Below are 22,766 nucleotides of genomic sequence, written 5' to 3'. Positions count from 1 at the left end.
CACCACCGTAGCAATGTTGGTTCGGTGCCACGCATTGTCGGCATCATCTCTTGCATCCATGGCCTTTCCAATCGGCTGCGCACTTGCTGGTATAACCTCCTGACTCTCACGGCCTTATCCGAGCATTTGCATCAGCTCCACGATATCCTTGCCGAGTCCGAGGATCCAGCAGATCTCCGGCTGCTGTCTTCCTTGGATGCTCCCGCTTCCACCTAATGTGAATCAGCGACTGTGTAGTGCTCACCCGATTGTGCCCCAGAAGCTTGTCCACTAATGACGCCCACCGAGGTGTGTGTCTCTGCGCTGGTTGAAGGTGGAGATGACAGCTGTGACACCTCGACGGTGGTATCCTCAGAGCTCTCCTCCGAAAGGTTCTCTTGGGTGATGGGTGGGGACAGCTCCGGATGGGGCAGCAGGGTAGCATGGTGGTTAGCATAAATGCTTCACAGCTCCAGGGTCCCAGGTTCGATTCCCGGCTGGGTCACTGTCTGTGTGGAGTCTGCACGTCCTCCCCCTGTGTGCGTGGGTTTCCTCCGGGTGCTCCGGTTTCCTCCCACAGTCCAAAGATGTGCGGGTTAGGTGGATTGGCCATGCTAAATTGCCCGTAGTGTCCTAATAAAAGTAAGGTTAAGGGGGGGGGTGTTGTTGGGTTACGGGTATAGGGTGGATACGTGGGTTTGAGTAGGGTGATCATGGCTTGGCACAACATTGAGGGCCGAAGGGCCTGTTCTGTGCTGTACTGTTCTATGTTCTATGGCCCGGCCCCATCAGACGGAGATCCTGGAAGAGAATGGACATGTGGTCAGTGAGAGGGAAGGATCATTTTGTTTGACATGAACAACTCACTTGAGGTAGATCATCTGGATGAAGGGGCAGTGAATCCTCATCTATGCGGCGCATGCCTACTTCATTGTTGGTGACTGCTCACTCCTTGGTCAACCTCGCAATCTCCAGGGCCCTTTCCTCATAGGGGGTGAGGACACGGGTCTCTGGTACTCTTTCCCCTTTATTGGCCTTTTCCCACATATTATGGGCTATCTTCTGCGGGGAGAAAGAGAACGGTTTCTGAGCTGCATACTTGATGCATCAGGGCAGTCTATGGAGGTGGCATATTTGGGCATCGCAATTGGACATGAAGGGGTTGTTCTGGTGGGTGCCAGCGTGTTCTGAGGAGCAAGCATGAAGATTGGATGTGGGGAGGGTGAGAAGTGTCAGCTAGTGATTTGTGAGAGGGGTTTGGGAAGTGGTTAGCACTGTTGCTTCACAGCGCCAGGGTTCAAGGTTAAATTCCCGGTTTGGGTCACTATCTGTGCGGAGTCTGCATGTTCTCCCCGTGTCTGCGTGGGTTTCCTCCGGGTGCTCCGGTTTCCTTCCATAAGTCCTGAAAGACGTGCTGTTAGGTAATTTGGACATTCTGAATTCTCCCTCTGTGTACCCAAACAGGGCGGTATTAGTGTAAGCCTACCTGTGACAATAAAGATTATTATAAAGGCTGACAGGCAGAACTGATGCCAGGAGAGAGGTGGTACCTTACCCTTGCGGTTTGGTAGAGGTCATTAGTCTTCTTCCTACATTGGATGGCTGTACTCCTGGTCATGCTGCGCGCACCGACAGCCACTGCCACTGCCTCCCAGGCGGCATTGCTGATCCTGCTGCTGGTCCTCCAACTCCCTCAGGGAAAATGATTGCCCGTGTCGCATTCACAGCATCAAGAAGCCTGGCCAGGAAAGTGAAGAGCAAGTCTGCGCACTGCCATTGCTCATGTATTGACTGGGGTGAGTGGCGAGGGAGGGTTTAAAGCAGCGAGACGCTGGGGTGCAAGTTAACGAATCAGACGGCGAGACAGCCAGTAATGGCGAGAAGCTCGTGTGGGTTAATTTCCAGCACTTAGTGCCATTAAATACGGGCTGCAAACTTGCCAATGTGGCCATCGGAAACACCCTACCAATTGCACCCAAAATGACACACAGACATTTTACCATTAAATCGTGCGTGTTAACTCTCCACAGATGCTGCCAGTCATAACGGGTGGGATTCTCCAATAATGGAGCTATGTCCCCACTCCGGCGTGAAAACCAGCGGGAACCACTCCAGCGTCAATGGCCCCTGAAAGTGAGGAATTCACACTTTCTAGAGGACTCGGTTGACGCTGGAGTGGTTCCCGCAGCTCCAGCTAGCGCCAAAGGGGAATGGAATGGGAGGCGTATTTCTGCACATGCGCGGGGGTTCCCTTCCCCACGCCGGACCCCGGGAAACATGGCGGAGCCCTACAGGGGCCCTATGCAGAGGAAAGAAGGCCCCCAGAGAACCAGCCCGCCCGCCAATTGGTATGACCCGATCGTGGACCAGGCCACCGTGGGACCTCCCCGGGTCAGATGCCACCATGGGGGCCCCCCCGGGTCAGATCCCCCCCTCCCCCCAGGTCGGCCCCCACACACTTACCTGCCAGGTGAGGTGTGTGAGGTGAGTAATTCACGCCAGCGGTACTGGGCAAAACTCATCGGCCATCGGGGCCCGGAGAATCGCCAGGGGGGCCGCTGTCAACTGCTATTGACCGGCATGGCGACAATCCCGCCAGCGCCCAAAAAACGCGCCAGAGAATAGGGAGGCCGGCGCTGGGGCGGTGGGGCGGGAACCGCGCCTCCCCGGAGATTCTCCGTTGACAGCAGCCCCCCGGTGATTCTTTAGGCTCTGATGGGCTGAGTGGCCAACGTGGAGAAGGGAATCCCCCCACTCAGGCGTGGAAATACACCGCCGGTTCTGCGCATGCGCAGAAATATGCCGCCCGATCCGCGCATGCGCGAACTCGCCGCCAACTGGAGCTGCGGGGACCACTCCGCCATCAACCTAATCCCCTGGAAAGTAGAGAATTCATGTGAGTTTAATGTGAGCATCGCTGGCTGGACCAACATTTATTGCCCATCCCTAGTTGTCCTCGAGAATGTATTGATGAGTTGCCTAATAGCTCCAGATCAATAAAATGAAATGCAAGGTTAAAAACAGAAAATATTGTCTGAATATTCACTTACTTGAAACTTTTGTCGAGACCCACAAGCAAACCAATGAAATATTGACCGTGAGTGCCTCTTGGTATCTGCAAAGATATTTTCAGCATTTCAAGGTGTGCAGCATTAAAAATATAAAGTTGACCAATTCACCAAGTCAAACAGAAGTATTTCGAAAAGAAAATCTTCGTTACCTTTTTCCACAAAAACAGCCTTTCAGAAGCACTGTTAATTACAACAAAATCTCCAAATCCCTTTTTGCAGAATGTCCTTGCATCATCCCATGACATTGTATCTTGACTAATGTAGTACTGAGAACCACCGTATACTATCCAGCCATCTTCTGTACTCTCTGCTCAACATGAGATAAGTATGAAAATTTACATTGAAACCACAGTAAATGCCATGAACCTGCCAGTGTCGCACTAAATGCCAGAAATATTAGGGCTCCTGCATTCTGGGGGAGATCTTATAGTGCAGTGGTAGCATCCCTCTGCCTGAGCTCGAAGCTCTGGGTTCAAGTCCCACGTCCCTTGAGGCCACAGAATACAATCAGATTAATTATCAGCCATTAAATCCTTCCAGTACACCTGATAGCAGGAGATAAAGAGTGGGAGAATTTCCTGTTCTGTTGAAGGCAAAGGCAAACCACTGCAATACTTTGCGAACCATAGACCAATCTAATTGATGTCCCTAGTTGCCCAAGTCCTTTTCGAGCATGATAACTGATCGAGGAAGAGTGCATTCAGAAGCAAGTGAGAGTTTAACAGCATAATAAATGATAATTACTGCTGTACATGCCCGCTTCAGCATGGAAATCCAGAATTCACTGTCGGAGATAGCCTGCTTTTCCACAGGATGTTACAAATCAGCAAGGACTGCAACATTCTGTGGAGAAGCAGGGTATCTCTGGCAGTGAAGTCTGTGTTTAACAGTGTGTGTGCAGGTGGTAGGGATGTTATATATACCCTGGAATAAAGGTGTACACTTTTAATCTCACCTTTATGTTTGTGACAAAGTCCAGCTGTTATATCAGAACTGTATAGCTCTGAATAGATTGTCAGCTTATGCTTTTATTCTACATGGGGTGACAGTTTGACATCTGCCCTTGTCTGCAAACATCTACCTTTTCAAAGAAGGTTGAGCTCCCTCTTGTTTCAACAGTTTTATGTTGAACAGATGTAAAATATATTTTTTTAACCTCCCTCTTTACAGATATGTATTCCAATCAATAAGGTTGACTGACGAAGATCAGTTGCTGGAGCTGGTGCTGTCTATATCATCTACCATTGGAAGCAGGTGGATGAGGCACCATGGGCTGGATTCTCCGATTCTGAGGCTATGTCCCCACGCCAGCGTGGGAACGGTGGCGTTTTACGCCAGAAAATGTGACATAAAATGGCCACTGATCCTCCACTTGGCTGGGGGTTAGCATGCCGGCAGCATAGAGCACCTGGCTCTAGCTGCCGATATGGCCCGGAGAACTGCCGGGTCCGTGGTCACGCATGCGCACGGCGGCGGCCTGCAACGGCTGTGCTACCTGGCGGAGGCCGCTCGCGCACCCGGCCTACGCAATAGTGACCCCTCTTAGGCCAGCTAGCATGCCCTGGATCACCCCCCACAGTGCCCCCAGCCCCTTATAAAGTCACCCCACTTGCCCGTGGATCGGCCCTCCATCAGGCAATGTCCTGAGGCCGTCGAGACATCGAGTACGCCGCTTTGGAGGGGGCAGAGCAGCGTGAAAGCAGCGACCCCCCCCCCTCAGTTGGGAACTTTGATTCTCCGGCCAATCACGATTACAGCGTGGGCGACCGGAGAATCCAGCCCCATATGTTGATAGATTACGATTTGTGGTTCACAATGTCACTACTGCAAAGTTACATCTAGCCAAATGATATCAAGAATGGTTGATGACAGTATCAAAAAAACAGGAGGGTTATATCATTCTAATTATATTATACACCAATGCTGACGAACAAAGTTGAGGTGAGCGACAGTTTTATAATGCTGAGCTGCAACAACATCATCAGGTAATGTTTAATGCCATTGAAGAGCGGGGTTATTCTCGGGACTGCAGCCACTGAGAAACACCCCGCTAAACACACCCGAAACAGCACTTAAACCTTTTTTAGTTCAATTGCGCCCAATATTTCCTATTTTCATGGGGGTAGGATCAGGGGTCACATATGCAGTTTACGAAGGCAGTTGGCCATTTAAATCACAAGTTGCCCCACTGAAGTTGGATTTTGATTGGCCAGGAGTGTGAAACCTTGAGTGTGCAGGCTAGACCAGCTAAGAGTACATCTGAACTTGGTTTGTTTGAATAGTCAGGAGAGGTAGCACAAGTGGGTAGCACTGTGGCTTCACTGCGCCAGGGTCCCCGGTTCGATTCCCCACTGGGTCACTGTCTGCACGTTCTCTCCGTGTCTTCGTGGGTTTCCTCCGGGTGCTCGGTTTCCTCCCACGGTCCAAAGACGTGCAGGTAAGGTGGATTGGCCATGATAAATTGCCCTTAGTGACCAAAAAGGTTAGGAGGGGTTATTGGGTTACGGGGATAGGGTGGAAGTGAGGGCTTAAGTGGGTCGGTGCAGACTTGATGGGCTGAATGGCCTCCTTCTGCACTGTATGTTCTATGTACCACTATGTAGGTAAGGTACTGCTTTGTGTACTCTGCCAGGACATGTTTGGGTTACACAAGACACCTTTGGGATTGCTAAAATGAACCAGATTGTGTTTAAAAAGTGTATAAACTCGTTGGAGCTTTCAAAGGACTGTTAAAGCTGTCAAAGCTATTAACACTATCAAAGAATAGGATAAGGGCATGGATAGGGTAAGGGAAAGGGTTGTGGATGGGGGAATTGATTGGCACTAAGTTAGAATAGGGACTATAGAAAGTTGTATGATGTGGGTGTATAAGGGGTATGAACATCCATTGGGAGTAAGTAGAGAGGCATGTGTTGGCATGAGGATATGAGGAGGCCTCGAGGGGTGGGGTAGAGTGCATAAGGTGGCATAGGTTGGCATGGATGGGGCATGGGGAGTATATGGGGTGAGGGTTGTTTGCTGTTTCAATATTTAAAAAATTTAATTCAACAAAGGACAGAGATTGGCTTTCCGCTTAGACTCCCGATGCACCCAGCAGCCTTTGCACTCATTCTCGGGGCGGCGTGCCCAACTTCTAGTTCAGCCCACCTCCACCCCTCAGAATGAAAATCATAGCTGGGGCAAGCAATGTTTAAGGTTGTTTCGCAGATTGGGAAATTCCCCCGTTTAAGGCAGCAGAGATTGAGGCACCAACCATAAATGTTTGTACAGATTTCCGCACTTGTGGAAAGTCTCCCAATCTGAGTAAACCACAAACGGCAAAAGGGATCCTAGAAGAGGTTCGAAATGCACATTTTTGTTCAGTTGGCTGTGTCCTAGAAATACTCGTCACCGTGATATTCAGCTCAGTCCTGACTATATTGTTTCCGTTGCTGACAAATAGTTTTATTATGATCTTGCACAAAATAAGAAACTTTTAAGAAATGTTGACTTACGCTGCAAATTTGTATCAACGGGTATAGGCTTTACAGGTTTTCCTATGGAAACAAAAATGCACTGTTATCAGGCAGTAACTGGAATTATTAATTAATAGAACTTTTAATTCTCCAGGAATGCAACAGAAATATTTTTAGTTTCTCAGATTTCCTGGGTCTATCATACTTTCGACTTAGTGGTTAATTACAGTGAATTGGAAGATTCACGGATAGCAGGCAGTGTGATCTATTATTACAACAAAAACGTATATTGATATGGCGCCTTTAAAGTCTCCCCGGGATGCTTGACAGGAGCCTGAGAAAACAGTGTGACACTGAGTCACATCAAGATGGATCAAGGCAGTTGAGCAAAAGAGCGTGGTCTTCAGAAATGTCTGAGAGAGTGTGTTATAGAGATGGAGGGAAGGTATACCAGAGCTTGGGGATGAGGCAAATGAAGGCGCGGCACACCAATGATGGAGCAATTAGAATTGGGGATGTACCAGATGCCAGCATTTGTGGAGTGCAAATATTTCAAGGGGTTTGTGAGGCTGGAAGATATTTCAGAGAAAGGAAGGGGAAGACATCATAGCCTGGTATGGCACCTGCTCGGTCCAAGATCGCAAGAAACTGCAGAGTGTGATGAACTCCGCCCAATGCATCACACAAGCTTGCCACCCCCACATTGATTCTGTATACACCTCCCGCTTCCTCAGGAAGGCAGACAGCATTATCAGAGACCCCTCCCACCCAGACATTGCTTTCTTCCAGAACCTTCCATCAGGCAGAAGCTACAGAACTCTGATGACCCGTACTCCCAGACATAGGAACAGCTTCTTCCCCACAGCTACAAGACTCCTCAACGACTCCCCCTCGGACTGATCAGTTACCTGAAAGAAAACTATTCACGACGCCCTATGCAGCTCTTGCTGATGTATTTGCTTTGTGTGGCCCATTGTTCCGCACTGTAACCAATCACTGTTTGTCGATATACCATTTGTCAATGTTCTCTGTTGATTATTCTTTTTGTCTACTATGTACATACTGTGTACGTTCCCTCGGCCGCAGAAAAAGGCTTTTCACTGTACTTCGGTACGTGTGATAATAAATCAAATCAAATTAACTCATGGAGGGATTTGAAAACAAGGATGAAAAGGACCCTGGAGAAGAAAAGGAGGTTGGAGACAGAACAGTAGTTATCCAAGACAGCGGGGCTTAAGGGTTATTTATTTGAGGAGCGGGGTGATGACAGCAGATTTGAAGGCGAGAGGGACACCACCTGGAGAGACAGGACCATTTACCATGTCTGCTAATATGAAGGCCAGGATCAGAAGCTGGATGGTCAGTGGTTTAGTATGAACTAGATTAAGGGACTACAGGTGAGTCTGATGTGAGCTCATGAGGGAAGATCAGAAAGCAACTAAGAAACGTGCAATTTCGGGGCTAAGACGGGGGAACATTGAAGAGTTTGGTCAAGGGGGTTAGTGGAAAGGATGGATGCAGCAATGGTAACTGATTAGGTTACCTCATTCGAAGTGACAAGAAGTTAGTAAGCTCCTTGCATTTGTCGTTGGAGATAAGGATGTAGGAGACAGGGAAGAGGGGTTTAAGAAGATAATTTGAAGTACAGAAAAAGAAGCCAGGGTTTTCAGGATGATCTTGGAAAAGTGAGCAGGTAGTGGATAGCTAAACCAGTTGTCCATCATATCCTTTCAAGTTTGAATCTCTTGAACCTAGGGAATGCAAATCAGGCCCGTACGGAGGAAACAGCTAGAGTGAAAGAAAGGTTAATAGTTTTACTGGGGATTAGAGTATCAGAGTTGGATGGGAGGTTGTGACAGAGCAAATCAGTAGCCGCAGAAATGTTGTGATGAATGGAGGGTTCAAGACTAGGTAGTTCCATGGATTTGTTCCAAAGGAGATAGGGTTGAGATGTGGTAAAGGGGATGTGGTTGAAGAATTATATAAGGAAGTGATCAGAAATGGCCTTTTCTATCATTGATATAATGTAGCAAGACCACGTGAGTGGCAAGGTCAAGGGGTTGGCCATGAACATGTTGAGATGGAGATTGAAATCACTGATGATGGTAAACCATCCAGTGAAGAGGCAGAACAAGGACAGTGGTGAGACATCAAAGTGATTTTGAGAATGAGGTGAGAAGGGTGGAATAAAGTGAGATGCACAAAGGAGAAGAAAGTTTCAGAGAAGGAGGGGGTCAGACCAAGGTGTGTCGATGATAAGTATCACACAGCCACCAGGTAGGTCTTGGCAGGGCAAGTGTGGAATATGTAGCCAGATGGAGAGACTTTATTATGTGGCAAGATTAACCCCTAGCTGCTGCAGTGGGCAAAAACGTTGCTGAGAATGGATGGGCAATTTAGATTGTTGCTCATCATGAGCCTCTGTCGAGGGTATCAATTACCCTATAGGACAATACCAAGAAAGGTACAAAGGGAACTGAAAGGCTGATTTAACAGGGAGTTAAATCTGGGACAGCGGCAAGTGAACAAGAAGGTCAAGGAGTACAGAAGGCATGGGGTAGGGAATTAGAAGGGAAGAGTACATGAGAGTGGCGAAGTGAAAGGAGGCAATAGAAGAGAGTCAAGGAGGGATGAAGAGGAAGGAAGGTAAAAAGAAAAAGCAAGAGTAGAAATAGATTGTTGGACTTGGGTCCAGGTGGATTAAACTATCCATGCAAAATGCACATGCGAATGGACTCGAAGAGAGCTTGAGTTACATAGGTCGGGTTACAAAAAAAGGTTACATAGAAACATGACGGTAAATGAGCAATAGGAAATAGATCATGATAATAGGAAGGAGTCCACAGTCAAAATCAGCAGTCCCATGATGAAATAATAATAACTTGGATTGGGTGGAATCGGTATGAAGCATCAAAAGAAATAGACTTCTTTTTTTATTATAAATTCAAAGTACCCAATTATTTTTCTTCCAATTAAGAGGCAATTTAACGTGGCCAATCCACCTATCCTGCACATCTTTGGGTTGTGGGAGCGAGACCCACACAACCACGGGGAGAATGTGCAAACTCCACACGGACAGTGACCCGGGACCGGGATCGATCCTGTGTCCTTGGCGCCGTGAGGCAGCACGAAATAGACTCTTTTCTATTGTCATGTCTCCTTTCACATCTCCACTCAGATAGTCCGCCCTTCCAACCCCCTACCCCAACCCTTCAGTTCTCATTGAACTTTCTGCTGGCGTACAAAGATAGGTGAAGAGTGAAGTCCAAAATCTGTTTAAAGATAGATTTTTCTTGAGAATGAGAATCCAGGAGATGTGCAGCATCAGTTGTAGGACAGAACAATAAGGAGGAAGTTGGAGAACACCATTATGTGACATTGACTTGTAAATTTGTACAAAGAATTGTAAAACCTTACCCAACAAATTTCATCATTAGTTGCCTCACTCTGCCAATCGTGCCAATTATTCTCAAACTCTGCTCCTTCTCCCAACTAATTCAAACTGACAATCTATTCTCTGTCCCGCCACCCACCCACCCCCTCCCTCAGAATTCTTGACCATCTCCACCTAAGTTTGAGCAGGTATTCTCTGTCTCCCTCTCTCTCACTCTCTCTCTCTCTCTCTCTCTCTCGGTCCCTCCACCCACCCTTCTCTTTAACCGCTTTTCCTTGTTCAGCTTGGCACACTTCTACTGCTTCTTGTCCTCTTCCAATCCATTCAGATCTAGCTGAGGCTCCTTCCTCTCCCAATCCCAGCTGGCACTCTCTCCTTCCCTAGTTCAATTAAATCAGTTAACTTTAATCAGTTAAAGCTTCCTCTCCATCTAAAGTCTCACTCTGAGCTTTTAATATCTTCACTGCCATCAATTCTCCTCTCTTCATTGCCATACATTTGTACTTCATTTTCCTCTTCTCTCCTCGCTTAAAAGCCATCTATTTCCTCCTCACCCCTTCCCCCACTGCCAGGTCAAATCAAAACCTCCTGCTACTTGAAAATGTTTTGGCTGCTGAATAAAATTGAGCATTCCAGCAAAGATTCGTCCAAACACTGGCCTGATTCACATTCAGCAGCAAGACTGAGGTAGGAGTGGCATTGACGATGCAAAGATCTACTGAATGCTACTTTTAGTCAGCAAATATTGACGGTCAGTGTGCATATTTAATCGTCAGCATATAGAAGGTAGTTAGAAAAGCTCCTTAAATAGCTGCTTATTGGCACTTGACATCAGCAAGTAGCTGCTGTAACCATAGCAAATCATTAGTAATAACTAGTCCTAAGCTTGCTGTACACCACAACGACAAACAATGACATTTAGAGAGCTAATACAGTATAAAACACAAATACCATCACCATGTCAGTCACTATGGCAACTTCAAAGCTATTTCAAGTGACCTTAGGAAGGACACAGCGCCTAAAAGAAACTCCACTGTGAAAATTATACCTATTTTGAATAGATCTGGAAAGTATAACCTTTGTAGATGCACATGCCCTATGGAAAATTGTTGAATATTACATTTCCTTCACCCATGAGTGACAGACATGCAAGTGCCATTCATCTCATTCATACTCCCGACAAATGAGCCAAATGGATTTCTCTCATCCCTGACTGTTTTTCTTTGTTGTCTTTTTCACAAGCATGTGAGCCTGAAAGGTATTTAGAGTGATTTCATTATAAGAGATTTAAAGAATGTGTGATAGATTTCTCTCATATTTTAATGCGGCTGTTAACCTTATCATAAATAGTGTTATTTCTCCATTCAAGCAGGAGAGAGGAACAAAATCTTGCATTTTAGTCTTTTTCACTGCCACCGGTCATCACAAAGTACTTTACAGCTGATGAAAGACATTTTGCTGCGTAGTTGCAGGGTGATGTCAGAAACATAATAGCCTATTTGCATTCAGCATGTTCCCACATGCAGAAATGTGAAAACATAGGAACAGTAGTGGACCATTCAGCCCCTCATGCCTGCTCCACCATTCAATGAGATCATGGCTGATCTGTGGCCTAACTCCGTATACCAACCTTTGGCCCGTATCCCTTAATACCTTTACTTAACCAAATTCTCTGATTTAAAATGAATAAATAATCTAGCATCAGCTGCCAATTGTGGAAGAGGGTTCCAGCCTCTACACCCTTTGTGTATAGAAGTGCCTTTAAACATTACTCTTGAATTGTTTGGCCCTGGTTTTTAGACTAATAATAATTGCTTATTGTCACAAGTAGGCTTCAATGAAGTTACTGTGAAAAGCCCCTAGTCGCCACATTCCGGCGCCTGTTCGGGGTTACCGGTACGGGAATTGAACCCGCTGCTGGCCTTGTTCTGCACTACAAGCCAGCTGTTTAGCCCACTGTGCTGAACCAGCCCCTATGCCCCCTAGTTCTAGAATCTCCAACCAGTGGAAACAATTTATCTTTATCTACCCTGCCTTTTCCTGTTATTATCTTGAAAACTTCGATCAGATTTCCCCTTAACCGTCTAAATTCTAGAGAAAAAGGCCTAATTTGTATAATCTCTCCACATAACTTAACCCCTGAAGTCCAGGTAAGCTGTTTTTGTGATGCTATTTAAGGGATAAATTTGACAAGGACCCTGGGGATAACTCATCTGCTCTGTTTTTTTAATAGTTCCATGAGATCTTTTATATTCACCCGAGCAGGCAAATGCGGCCTTCGTTTCACGTTTCATCAGACGAAGAGCATCTCCAGGCGCACGGCAAACACTCAATATTGCACTGGAGTGTCAGTCTTTATTTTGTTCTCAAGCACATGGCGTGTGACGTGAACACAGAATCTTATGATTCAGTGGCAAGCGTGCTCCTGGGCCACAAGTGATACATGTTTTATTTAAAGTAGTAGACATCGATACACAGTATGATTCAGGCTTCAGCATTCAGCAACTCCTTGATGAATCGCATTTGCAACACCAGGCAGTCCTAATCGAGTGTCAAACACAATTCATTCAAGTTTCAAATATAATTCAATGTGACATGAGAAAAGCGGAGAAAACATTTTATCCTTGCCTTTTTTAATTTTACAAATCCAATTATTTGTCGTTTCACAGTGTATGTCATTCCACCGCATTTCAGAACCAGTTACTGCTTCAACACAGTTCTCCATCCCGCGATGCTGGTTGGGCTCTCCAGGATTCCAGTTCAGAAAACCTACCTGTAATAATGACATAAATAGCTGCTGTTTTAATTCCAAATTATTTGATGCGGTTGCAAACAAAGTTTTGTCCATATCTTGTTGAAACAATACTGGTCCAGAAGTGATTTTACATCGAAATAACCCTTTGTGTGTCACAATCGTCAAGCACTGTTTTGAATCTGGATCCACCTTAATTTTAAGGTGCACTTTACGAAGATCAATTTTACTAAAATGTTGGCCTCCAGCCAACCCAGCAAATAAGTCATCACTCAAGGGCAGAGGGTACTACTCTGCACACAGTACAGGATTAATAATGACTTTAAAATTGTCACAATGCAGTGTGGCCCAATCACTCACATTAACAGGTTCAAGAACTCTCGTTTTGACCAGCTGTTTTAATTCTGCCTCTACCTTGGGTCTAATTGCGTATGGCACTGACCTATCTTTAAGTATCTCAAATGACTTTCTTTTGTGATCTTCAGCTTTACTGAGATATCCCTTTGCATCCCACCTCACCGTTGAAGACAATGTCATGTTTCTTCAAGATTTTGGGTAGACCTGATTCAGAATCTGTCATGAGGTTTACCTCGGCCCAATTTAATCTGATTTTTTCCAGCCAGATTCTTCCTATTAATGCTGGATAATTTCCTTTGACTATGTGCAAGAGAAAATCTGCCATCTGTCCATTTAATTGCACCGACATATCAATGAGGCCCCTCAACTGAAACACTTCTCCAGTATAGGTTTTTAACAGTATCTTCAAGGGTTTCAGGACAATATGTAAGAGCTTTTCTTGATAAACAGTTTCTGGTATCAATGACATGGCTACTCCATCGTCACCGACTGACCATCCAGTAATGGAGTGACCCAGTAATGGTTTGTTTCACCAGCAATAGCCAGTACCTTTAATGACTGTTCATCTTCGAACTGTGAATCGAGTTTCACCTTACGACCTTTTTGTACTCCGTGGACGCTTTTTCCTTAAGTCAGTTTCCCATTTGAGTTATTCGGCTTTTGCAACTTTTGCCAGAAAGTTGTTTTTTAATCTAACAAGAACATTCAATGTGGCCCTTTCTGCCACAATTCCTGTACATGATGTCTTTGGAGCAACAATCTATTTTGCTGAGTGCACACCTATGGCAAGTGTGAGTCTGCGCCAGTGTTCAAGTTTTGGCCAACAACTTGTGATTTCTTGTGCTTGAACTCAACTGTTGAGCTTCTTTAACTACTAATGGATACAGCAGCTTCCATGGATACAGCAACTTCCAAACTGTTCATTAAGGTCAGGTTGCTTTAGGTTAACAACTGCTTTTGAATATCTTCACTCCTTAAACCACAGACTAATCTATTTCTAATGCTATCACTTTAACATATCCCCAAATTTGCAGTTTCCAGCCAGTCTTTTCAGGGTAGCTAAAACTGTGCAATCGATTCAGATTGGATTGGATTTGTTTATTGTCACGTGTACCGAAGTACAGTGAAAAGTATTTTTCTGCGAGCAGCTCAACAGATCATTAAGTACATGGGAAGAAAAGGGAATAAAAGAAAATACATAATAGGGCAACACAAGATATACAATGTAACTACATAAGCACCGGCATCGGATGAAGCATACAGGGTGTAGTGTTAATGATACAGGGCGTAGATGAAGATTCATCTTCTTCATGGGTGCGCTTATAAAACCTAAACCTTTCTGTGATGACTAAGGCTTTTGGTGAATAGTGGCCCTGCAATATTTCCACTATTTAATTGTAATTTTTTGTGCCTGGCTTCTCTGGCTGTACCAGACTCCTCAATAAATATCCCCCCCACCCCCATCCGCCGACTTTATACCCATGAAAGTTGGGACTTTTATATCTGCTGACATCTTGTTCGTTTGAACAAAATAGTCATATTTCGCTGCATATGAGCTCCATCGCTCTGTATTCTCATCAAAAAGTCCCACGTCGCCAAAAACTCTCGCCATTTATCACTATGGAAGGACCAACATAAGAACATAAGAACTAGGAGCAGGAGTAGGCCATCTGGCCCCTCGATCCTGCTCCGCCATTCAATTAGATCATGGCTGATCTTTTGTGGACTCAGCTCCACTTTCCGGCCCGAACACCATAACCCTTAATCCCTTTATTCTTCAAAAAACTATCTATCTTTACCTTAAAAACATGTAATGAAGGAGCCTCAACTGCTTCACTGGGCAAGGAATTCCATAGATTCACAACCCTTTGGGTGAAGAAGTTCCTCCTAAACTCAGTCCTAAATCTACTTCCCCTTATTTTGAGGCTATGCCCCCTAGTTCTGCTGTCACCCGCCAGTGGAAACAACCTGCCCGCATCTATCCTATCTATTCCCTTCATAATTTTAAATGTTTCTATAAGATCCCCCCTCATCCTTCTAAATTCCAACGAGTACAGTCCCAGTCTACTCAACCTCTCCTCATAATCCAACCCCTTCAGCTCTGGGATTAACCTAGTGAATCTCCTCTGCACACCCTCCAGCGCCAGTACGTCCTTTCTCAAGTAAGGAGACCAAAACTGAACACAATACTCCAGGTGTGGCCGCACTAACACCTTATACAATTGCAACATAACCTCCCTAGTCTTAAACTCCATCCCTCTAGCAATGAAGGACAAAATTCCATTTGCCTTCTTAATCACCTGTTGCACTTGTAAACCAACCTTCTGTGACTCATGCACTAGCACACCCAAGTCTCTCTGAACAGCGGAATGCTTTAATATTTTATCGTTTAAATAATAATCCCGTTTGCTGTTATTCCTACCAAAATGGATAACCTCACATTTGTCAACATTGTATTCCATCTGCCAGACCCGAGCCCATTCACTTAACCTATCCAAATCCCTCTGCAGACTTCCAGTATCCTCTGCACTTTTCGCTTTACCATTCATCTTAATGTCATCTGCAAACTTGGACACATTGCCCTTGGTCCCCAACTCCAAATCATCAATGTAAATTGTGAACAATTGTGGGCCCAACACGGATCCCTGAGGGACACCACTAGCTACTGATTGCCAACCAGAGAAACACCCATTTATCCCAACTCTTTGCTTTCTATTAATTAACCAATCCTCTATCCATGCTACTACTTTACCCTTAATGCCATGCATCTTTATCTTATGCAGCAACCTTTTGTGTGGCACCTTGTCAAAGGCTTTCTGGAAATCCAGATATACCACATCCATCGGCTCCCCGTTATCTACTGTACTGGTAATGTCCTCAAAAAATTCCACTAAATTAGTTAGGCATGACCTGCCTTTTACGAACCCATGCTGCGTCTGCCCAATGGGACAATTTCTATCCAGATGCCTCGCAATTTCTTCCTTGATGATAGATTCCAGCATCTTCCCTATTACCGAAGTTAAACTCACTGGCCTATAATTTCCTGCTTTCTGCCTACCTCCTTTTTTAAACAGTGGCATCACGTTTGCTAATTTCCAATCCACCGGGACCACCCCAGAGTCTAGTGAATTTCGGTAAATTATCACTAGTGCATCTGCAATTTCCCTAGCCATCTCTTTTAGCACTCTGGGATACATTCCATCAGGGCCAGGAGACTTGTCTACCTTTAGCCCCATTAGCTTGCCCATCACTCCCACCTTAGTGATAACAATCCTCTCAAGGTCCTCACCTGTCATAGCCTCATTTCTATCAGTCGCTGGCATGTTATTTGTGTCTTCCACTGTGAAGACCGACCCAAAAAACCTGTTCAGTTCCTCAGCCATTTCCTCATTTCCCATTATTAAAACTCCCTTCTCATCCTCTAAAGGACCAATATTTACCTTAACCACTCTTTTTTGTCTTATATATTTGTAAAAACTTTTACTGTCTGTTTTTATATTCTGAGCAAGTTTACTCTCATACTCTATCTTACTCTTCTTTATAGCTTTTTTAGTAGCTTTCTGTTGCCCCCTAAAGATTTCCCAGTCCTCTAATCTCCCAGCAATCTTTGCCACTTTATATGCTTTTTCCTTCAATTTGATACTCTCCCTTATTTCCTTAGATATCCACGGTCGAGTTTCCCTCTTTCTTCCGTCCTTCCTTTTTGTTGGTATAAACCTTTGCTGAGCACTGTGAAAAATCACTTGGAAGGTTCTCCACTGTTCCTCAACTGTTCCACCATAAAGTCTTAGCTCCCAGTCTACCTTAGCTAGTTCTTCTCTCATCCCCTTGTAATCTCCATCTGCACAATGTGCCACAAACTTGCACTCCCTTACTTCCTTTCTCCCCAAAATAAGGTAAACCTGAGCTCAGCCCATTTTCCTTTCATGTTTTACAACTCTCCCAGCTGTGAATTTGTTGTTGTAGGGTATTTGCTACTCACAGTGCACCCAACACTTTTACGGGTCATTTCAGGTAGAGAATGTGGTGAGCTTCTTTACAGAGTTGTTTTCTTCGGATCCCTCAATGGGTTTTCAGTTCCTCCAGCGGCTGCAACCAAACAATGGCTCCTCCATTGGCAGCGTTCGCTTAGCGATGATTTTAATTCTTTATTTTTCTTTACAGGTGCCTACAAATGCTGTTCAACTTTTATTAGGTGCATACAAATGCTGTTTGCCTGCCTTATGGTCAGTTTTTATGTGGTGGTTTTTAAATTAAGTCTGCAGGCCATAAGGAGCTTTATTCAGGAGATGTTAACACTACAGGCTGCAAAGTTACACTGCCTATTTTCTGCAAACAGCTGTGATCAGTCTCTTAAAATGCCTCTGTTCCAATGCAAGGCTGCTAGTGAGGAAACGCAAGAAATATCATGGTTAGGAAAACAAGGATCACCATCCAATTATGAATGGCAGTCAGGATCTCAAAACTGGAGGGGCAATAGCAAACCTTCTATATCAGAAGGATATGAAGCCTAAAGTTCAGTCGAGGGAGAAAAAAGACGTCGACAACTTTTTAAAACTTGCTAATTAATATTGGCCACAGCAACCTATCCAAAATTGTAGAGGGGGAATCTCATAATAGGGTGTCCTGTGGCCATAGCTGAGGCCAGAGGACTGAAAGCCTACCTGGAACAGTGGCCTACCCAGTCTGTCATTGGGATGCCACTTCCAGGCAGCTGGTCTCGTTCCCTGCGCCTTGGAACTCTCAAGGCTGACTGGAAAAATTCCAGATAGCCTCTGACAATAGGCTTCAATAGACTCTGAAGCCAATTGGCTACTTTCCTATAGGAAAATGGTCCAGGGGTGGGATGGTCCTAACAAACTGGCAGATTGACCAGTGGTGTAAGTTGTCCCCGTGCACTCACCTCTGTACTTGCCCCTACCAGGGTTGAAAATCCTGTGGGCCAGTTTATCTGTAACTGTGGACGATTGGTAACAAAGTGGTCAAATGTGCACTATTTGGAGGCCACATTTTCTGACGAGAAAAGGATTTGAAAGGTTTTCAGCCGGCATTGACTGATTCACTGCAATGAGCTTTCTCCCTCCACTTGAGATGGAGCTCGCAGGTATGTTGCAATGACATGGCTAGCAACTCATACCCCCAATGCCTGAAAGTTGGACGGGTCAGAAGCACAACCAGTGACTGGGTAGGCATCTCATTACACTGTGCTTATGTCACTGTAGCAGGACATGAGGAAACCTGGGCACTACATGTTTAGTATTGGTGGAAAGTCAACTGATGCTTACCCCCAGCTGTTAGCTTGTTGTGCAAAAGCATCTTTAGACTTTAGAATATTCAATAACACTTGTGTACATTTTACGTAAACATAGAGACAAAATATTTGTCACTAACTATATCCTTAACTGTCTATATTAAGCATCTAAAAATGGAAAGATAGCACATTCCAAAATATTGAATTACTGAGTTATAACTGGAATACACAACAATTGAATGGACATTCTTATGTGATTTTAGAATGGGGACACATTTGCCTCAAAAAATCAAATGTAAGTTATTTCCAATTATATGTGCTTACTGAGTAGAAGATAAAATACTTACTGGACTGCCATCACTCCAGACAAATCCACTATTTGGTCCTGGTTTATGTAACCCAATCCACACAGGGGAAAAAACCATTAGTGATCTATATATGATAAAAAGAGAGATTGAGTAGTGGAGTTGATTTGAACTTTGGCTGCTGAATTGACACTGGATGAACAAGTTAACTGTATCATTTACCCCCAAAAAATCATGAGATAATTTTCAGGGTCAACCCTCATCAAGGGTGTGGTGGCAAATGTAGAGAGGTCAGAGCTCGAAAAAACATGTTGCCCACATTATTTCTAAATCTACATTGTTCTTCTGTATTTATCATTTATGTTCCCAAAAGTCAATAAAACTGCTTTTTAAGTGCAAACTATTAGGGCCCAACTGCCACCAACCTCTTTCTCACCACTCCATCCAACATACTTCCTCACCCCAACCCCCTCACCTTCCCTAACGCCTATCTCTCCACTATCTTGTGCAATCTAAAATGAACCAAAAGATTTTGCCAGTCAACCAGCTAAAAACGTCTTCAATTTTAAAATTATTTTATTCAATCCTCTCCGGCTTCTCTGCCTCAGTTATCTACTGAACCCATTTTAAATCTTCTTTCTGATTCAAATGTCATTTTTAACAAAAGATAATCCAGAAAAGGGTCATGTTGAGCTCCAGCACAACCATTCCTGCTCTCATTAGAGAAGAGAAGCTTAAGAGGGGGACCTGATTGAGGTATACAAAATAATGATATACGCAGGGTGAATAGGAACTTTTCCCCTTCGTAGAGGGTCAATAACCAAGGGCGTAGATTTAAGGTAAAGAGCAGGAGATTTAGAGGGAATTTGAGAAAAACCTTTTTAGCCCCAGAGGGTGGTGGAAATCTGGAACTCACTGTCTGAAAGGGTGGTAGAGGCGGGAACCCTCACAACATTTAAGAAATATTTAAATGAGCACCTGGAATGCCATAGCAAGTGATGGAAAATCAGATTCGATAGAGAGGTGCTTGATGGATGGTGCAGACACATTGGGCCAAAGAGCTTTTGGCTGTGCTATAAAACCTTATGTCTCTATGACTAGAACCAAATAACAGTGGCCTGCATTTAGTGTGACAATGAGGGGAGTGGTGGGTGGGGAGGTGTATGGTGAATGGAATTTCAGAGGGGAAACCTGGAACAGTCCCTGTCTGCGTTTTTAAAATGTATTGATGGGATCTGAGCATCATTGGTAAGGACAGCATTTATTACTCATTCCTTATTGCTCTTGAGAAGGTGGTTGCGAGTGGCCTTCTGGCTGCGCTGGAGTCCATGTAGCGCAGGTACACCCACACTGCTGTTAGCGAGGAAGTGCCAGGCTTTTGCCCCACCAACAGTGAAGGAATGGCGATAACGTTTTGAGTCAGCATGGTGTGTGGTTTGGAGAGGATGTTGCAGGCGGTGGTATTCTCATGCATCTGCGACCCTTGTGCTGGAGGACATGTGTTTGGAAGGTGCTTTGGTGAATAACTGTAGTGCAACTTGTAAAATACCACTGTGCATCTTTGGAGAAAGGAGTGACTTTTTAAGATGGTGGATGGGGTGCCAATGAAGTGGATTTTTTTTGCTGGATGATATCAAGCTTCTTGAGTGCTGGAACTACACTCATCAAAGCAGGGGGCTAGTATTCCATCACGCCCCTGACTTCTGGCTTATAGATGGTGGACAGCTTTGGGGAGTCAGGCACCGAATTACTTACTGCAGAGTCCCCAGCCTCTGACCTGCTCTTGTAGCCATAGTATTTATTGGCTAGACCAGTTCAGTTTATGGTCAATGGTAACACCCAGGATGTTGATGGTGGGAGATTCAGCGATGGTAATGCAATTGAATGTCACAGGAGAATTGTTAGATCTTCCCTTGTTGGAGATGGTCTTGGCCTGGCATTGTGTGGCATGAATATTATTTGTCACTTATCTTTCTATGCCTGAATGTTGTCCAGGTATTGCCGACACAGACACACACTGCCATAGTGTCTGAGGAGTTGCAGATGGTATTGAGCACTGTGCAATCATCAGTGAACATCCCTATTTCTCACCTTATTTTGAGTGAAGGTCATTTATGAAGCAGTTGAAGGTGGAGCTTTTGCTAATGCTGTTGGGGAATACATAAACTAACATGGAAGGGGGATGGGATCCCAGGAGTAAGATCAGATAGGTCAGATTCAGATCAGGTAAATGGAGGTTGAACATTACCTTGTGATGCAGAAGATGGAGTGATAGACTTGGAATTACAGGATAAGCAAGTTCAAAAAAGGTCCAGCAAGGGAAATTGATGGGATAAATTGTTTATACTTCAATGCAAGGAGTATTACAAACAAGGTAGATGGGTTAAGGGCACAGGTAGACACATGGCAGCAGAATGTCATTGCTAAAATGGAAACCTGGCTAAAGAAGGGGCAAAATTGGCAGCTGAATATCCCTGGTTATAGAGTCTTCAGACATGTTAGAGTGGGAGATAAAAAATGGCAGAGTGGTAGCACTAATGATTAAAGAATCAATTCCAGTGAGAAGGGATGGTATATTAAATGGGTCAACAAACAAGACTTTGTGGAGTGAGCTTAGAAATAAAAAAGGGCAATCACACTCCTGGGAGTATACTACAGACCCCCAAATAGTGAAAAGGAGATAGAAGAACAAATATGTCGGCACATTACCGCCTGTAAGAACAAGGGGAAAGAATCTCCCCTGTCGGGATTGTCTGTTGCGCCGGCAGCCTGGGGGTTTCCCGATGCGTGGGGCTGTCCACAACGGGAAATCCCATTGGGCAGCTGGCAAGACGGAGAATATTGGGGGGGGCGGCGAACCAGAAATCTGTGCGGCAGGATGGAGAATCCCACCCAAGATGTTTTACCAATACAGTAATGGTAAACGGTTCGTAAGGGAAAAAGTGGGACCTATCAGAGATGAAGAAGGGAACTTGTGTGTAGATGCAGAGGCTGTGGGAAGGAATTTAAATGAATATTTTGTCCCCATGTTTACAAAGGGAAAGATGATGTAGATATAGTCATCCAAGCGGAACACTGTGATATTGGACTGGATAATCATAAAGAGAGAGGACGTACACGGAGTATCAGATTCCTTGAAAGTTGATAAGTCACCAGGGCCAAATGGATTGTCTCTAAGGCTGCGGAAGGAGATTCGCGGAAGATGATTTTCCAATCCTCACAAGGTACAGGAGAGGTACCGGTGGACTGGAGAAATGCAAATGTAGTTCCATTGTTTAAAAAGGGATCGCAGGAAATTCCAAACAATTATAGGCCAGTTAATCTCACGTCAGTGATGGGCAAATTAGTTAGCACAGTAGTTAGCATGGTTGTTTCACAACGCCAGATCTCAGGTTCGATTCTCGGCTTGGGTCACTGCCTGTTCGGATTCTACACGTTCTCCCCGTGTCTGCGTGGGTTTCTCTGGGTGTTCTGGTTTCCTCCCACAAGTCCCAAAAGATGTGCTGTTACGTAATTTGGACATTCTGAATTCTCCCTCAGTGTACCCGAACAGGCGCTGGAGTGTGGCAACTCGGGGATTTTCATAGTAACTTCATTGCAATGTTATTGTAAGCCTATTTGTGATATAGGTACAGGTATCCAATATAAAAGTACGGACATGATGTTGGAACTGTATAAAACACTGGTGAGGCCTCAACTGGAGCACTGTGCGCACTTCTGGCCACCATATTACAGGAAGGACATAATTGCTCTGGGGAGAATACAAAGGAGGTTTACAAGAATGTTGCCAAGGCTAGAAAAGTGTAGCTACAAGGTGAGGTTGGATATTTTGGGGTTATTGTCCTTGGAAAAAAAAAGGCTGAGGGGTGACTTGATTGAGGTGTACAAAATTATGAGGGAAGGGTTAGAGTGGACAGGATTAAGTGGTTTCCTTAGGCAGATAATTTTAGAACCAGGTGACATAAATTCAAGATAAGTAACAGAAAGTGTAGAGAGGAACTTGTTTTACACAGTGGGTAGTGGGAGTTTGGAATTCGCTGCCCAAGTTGGTGGTGGGCGCAGAGACCCTAAACTCTTTTTAAAAGTACTTGGATCAGTACCTTAAGTGCTGTAAGCTACAGGACAATGGACCGAGTGCAAGAAGGTAGGCGGTAACCTGGGTGTTCTTGACTGGCAGGATCAGGATGGGTCGAATGGCCTCC

The 22,766-nt window shown here is 44.8% G+C and overlaps 1 protein-coding gene across 1 annotated transcript in view; it reads right to left on the bottom strand.

Moving 5' to 3' along the window:
• Nucleotides 1–22,766, bottom strand: part of mrc1a (mannose receptor, C type 1a) — a 213,876-nt gene that overhangs the window by 71,030 nt on the left and 120,080 nt on the right. The window contains exons 14-18 of the mRNA XM_038798045.1: nt 18,607–18,691; nt 12,528–12,672; nt 6,545–6,586; nt 3,200–3,357; nt 3,030–3,094 (exon numbers count right to left, since the gene is read on the bottom strand). Of these exons, the coding sequence (XP_038653973.1) occupies nt 3,030–3,094; nt 3,200–3,357; nt 6,545–6,586; nt 12,528–12,672; nt 18,607–18,691 (495 nt within the window). The remainder of the gene's footprint in view (nt 1–3,029; nt 3,095–3,199; nt 3,358–6,544; nt 6,587–12,527; nt 12,673–18,606; nt 18,692–22,766) is intronic.

This window comes from Scyliorhinus canicula, chromosome 5, assembly GCF_902713615.1.
Source record: "Scyliorhinus canicula chromosome 5, sScyCan1.1, whole genome shotgun sequence".
NCBI classification, from domain to species: domain Eukaryota; kingdom Metazoa; phylum Chordata; class Chondrichthyes; order Carcharhiniformes; family Scyliorhinidae; genus Scyliorhinus; species Scyliorhinus canicula.
Note: the sequence above shows the minus strand (reverse complement) of the source record. Positions and strands in the feature narration are given on the sequence as shown.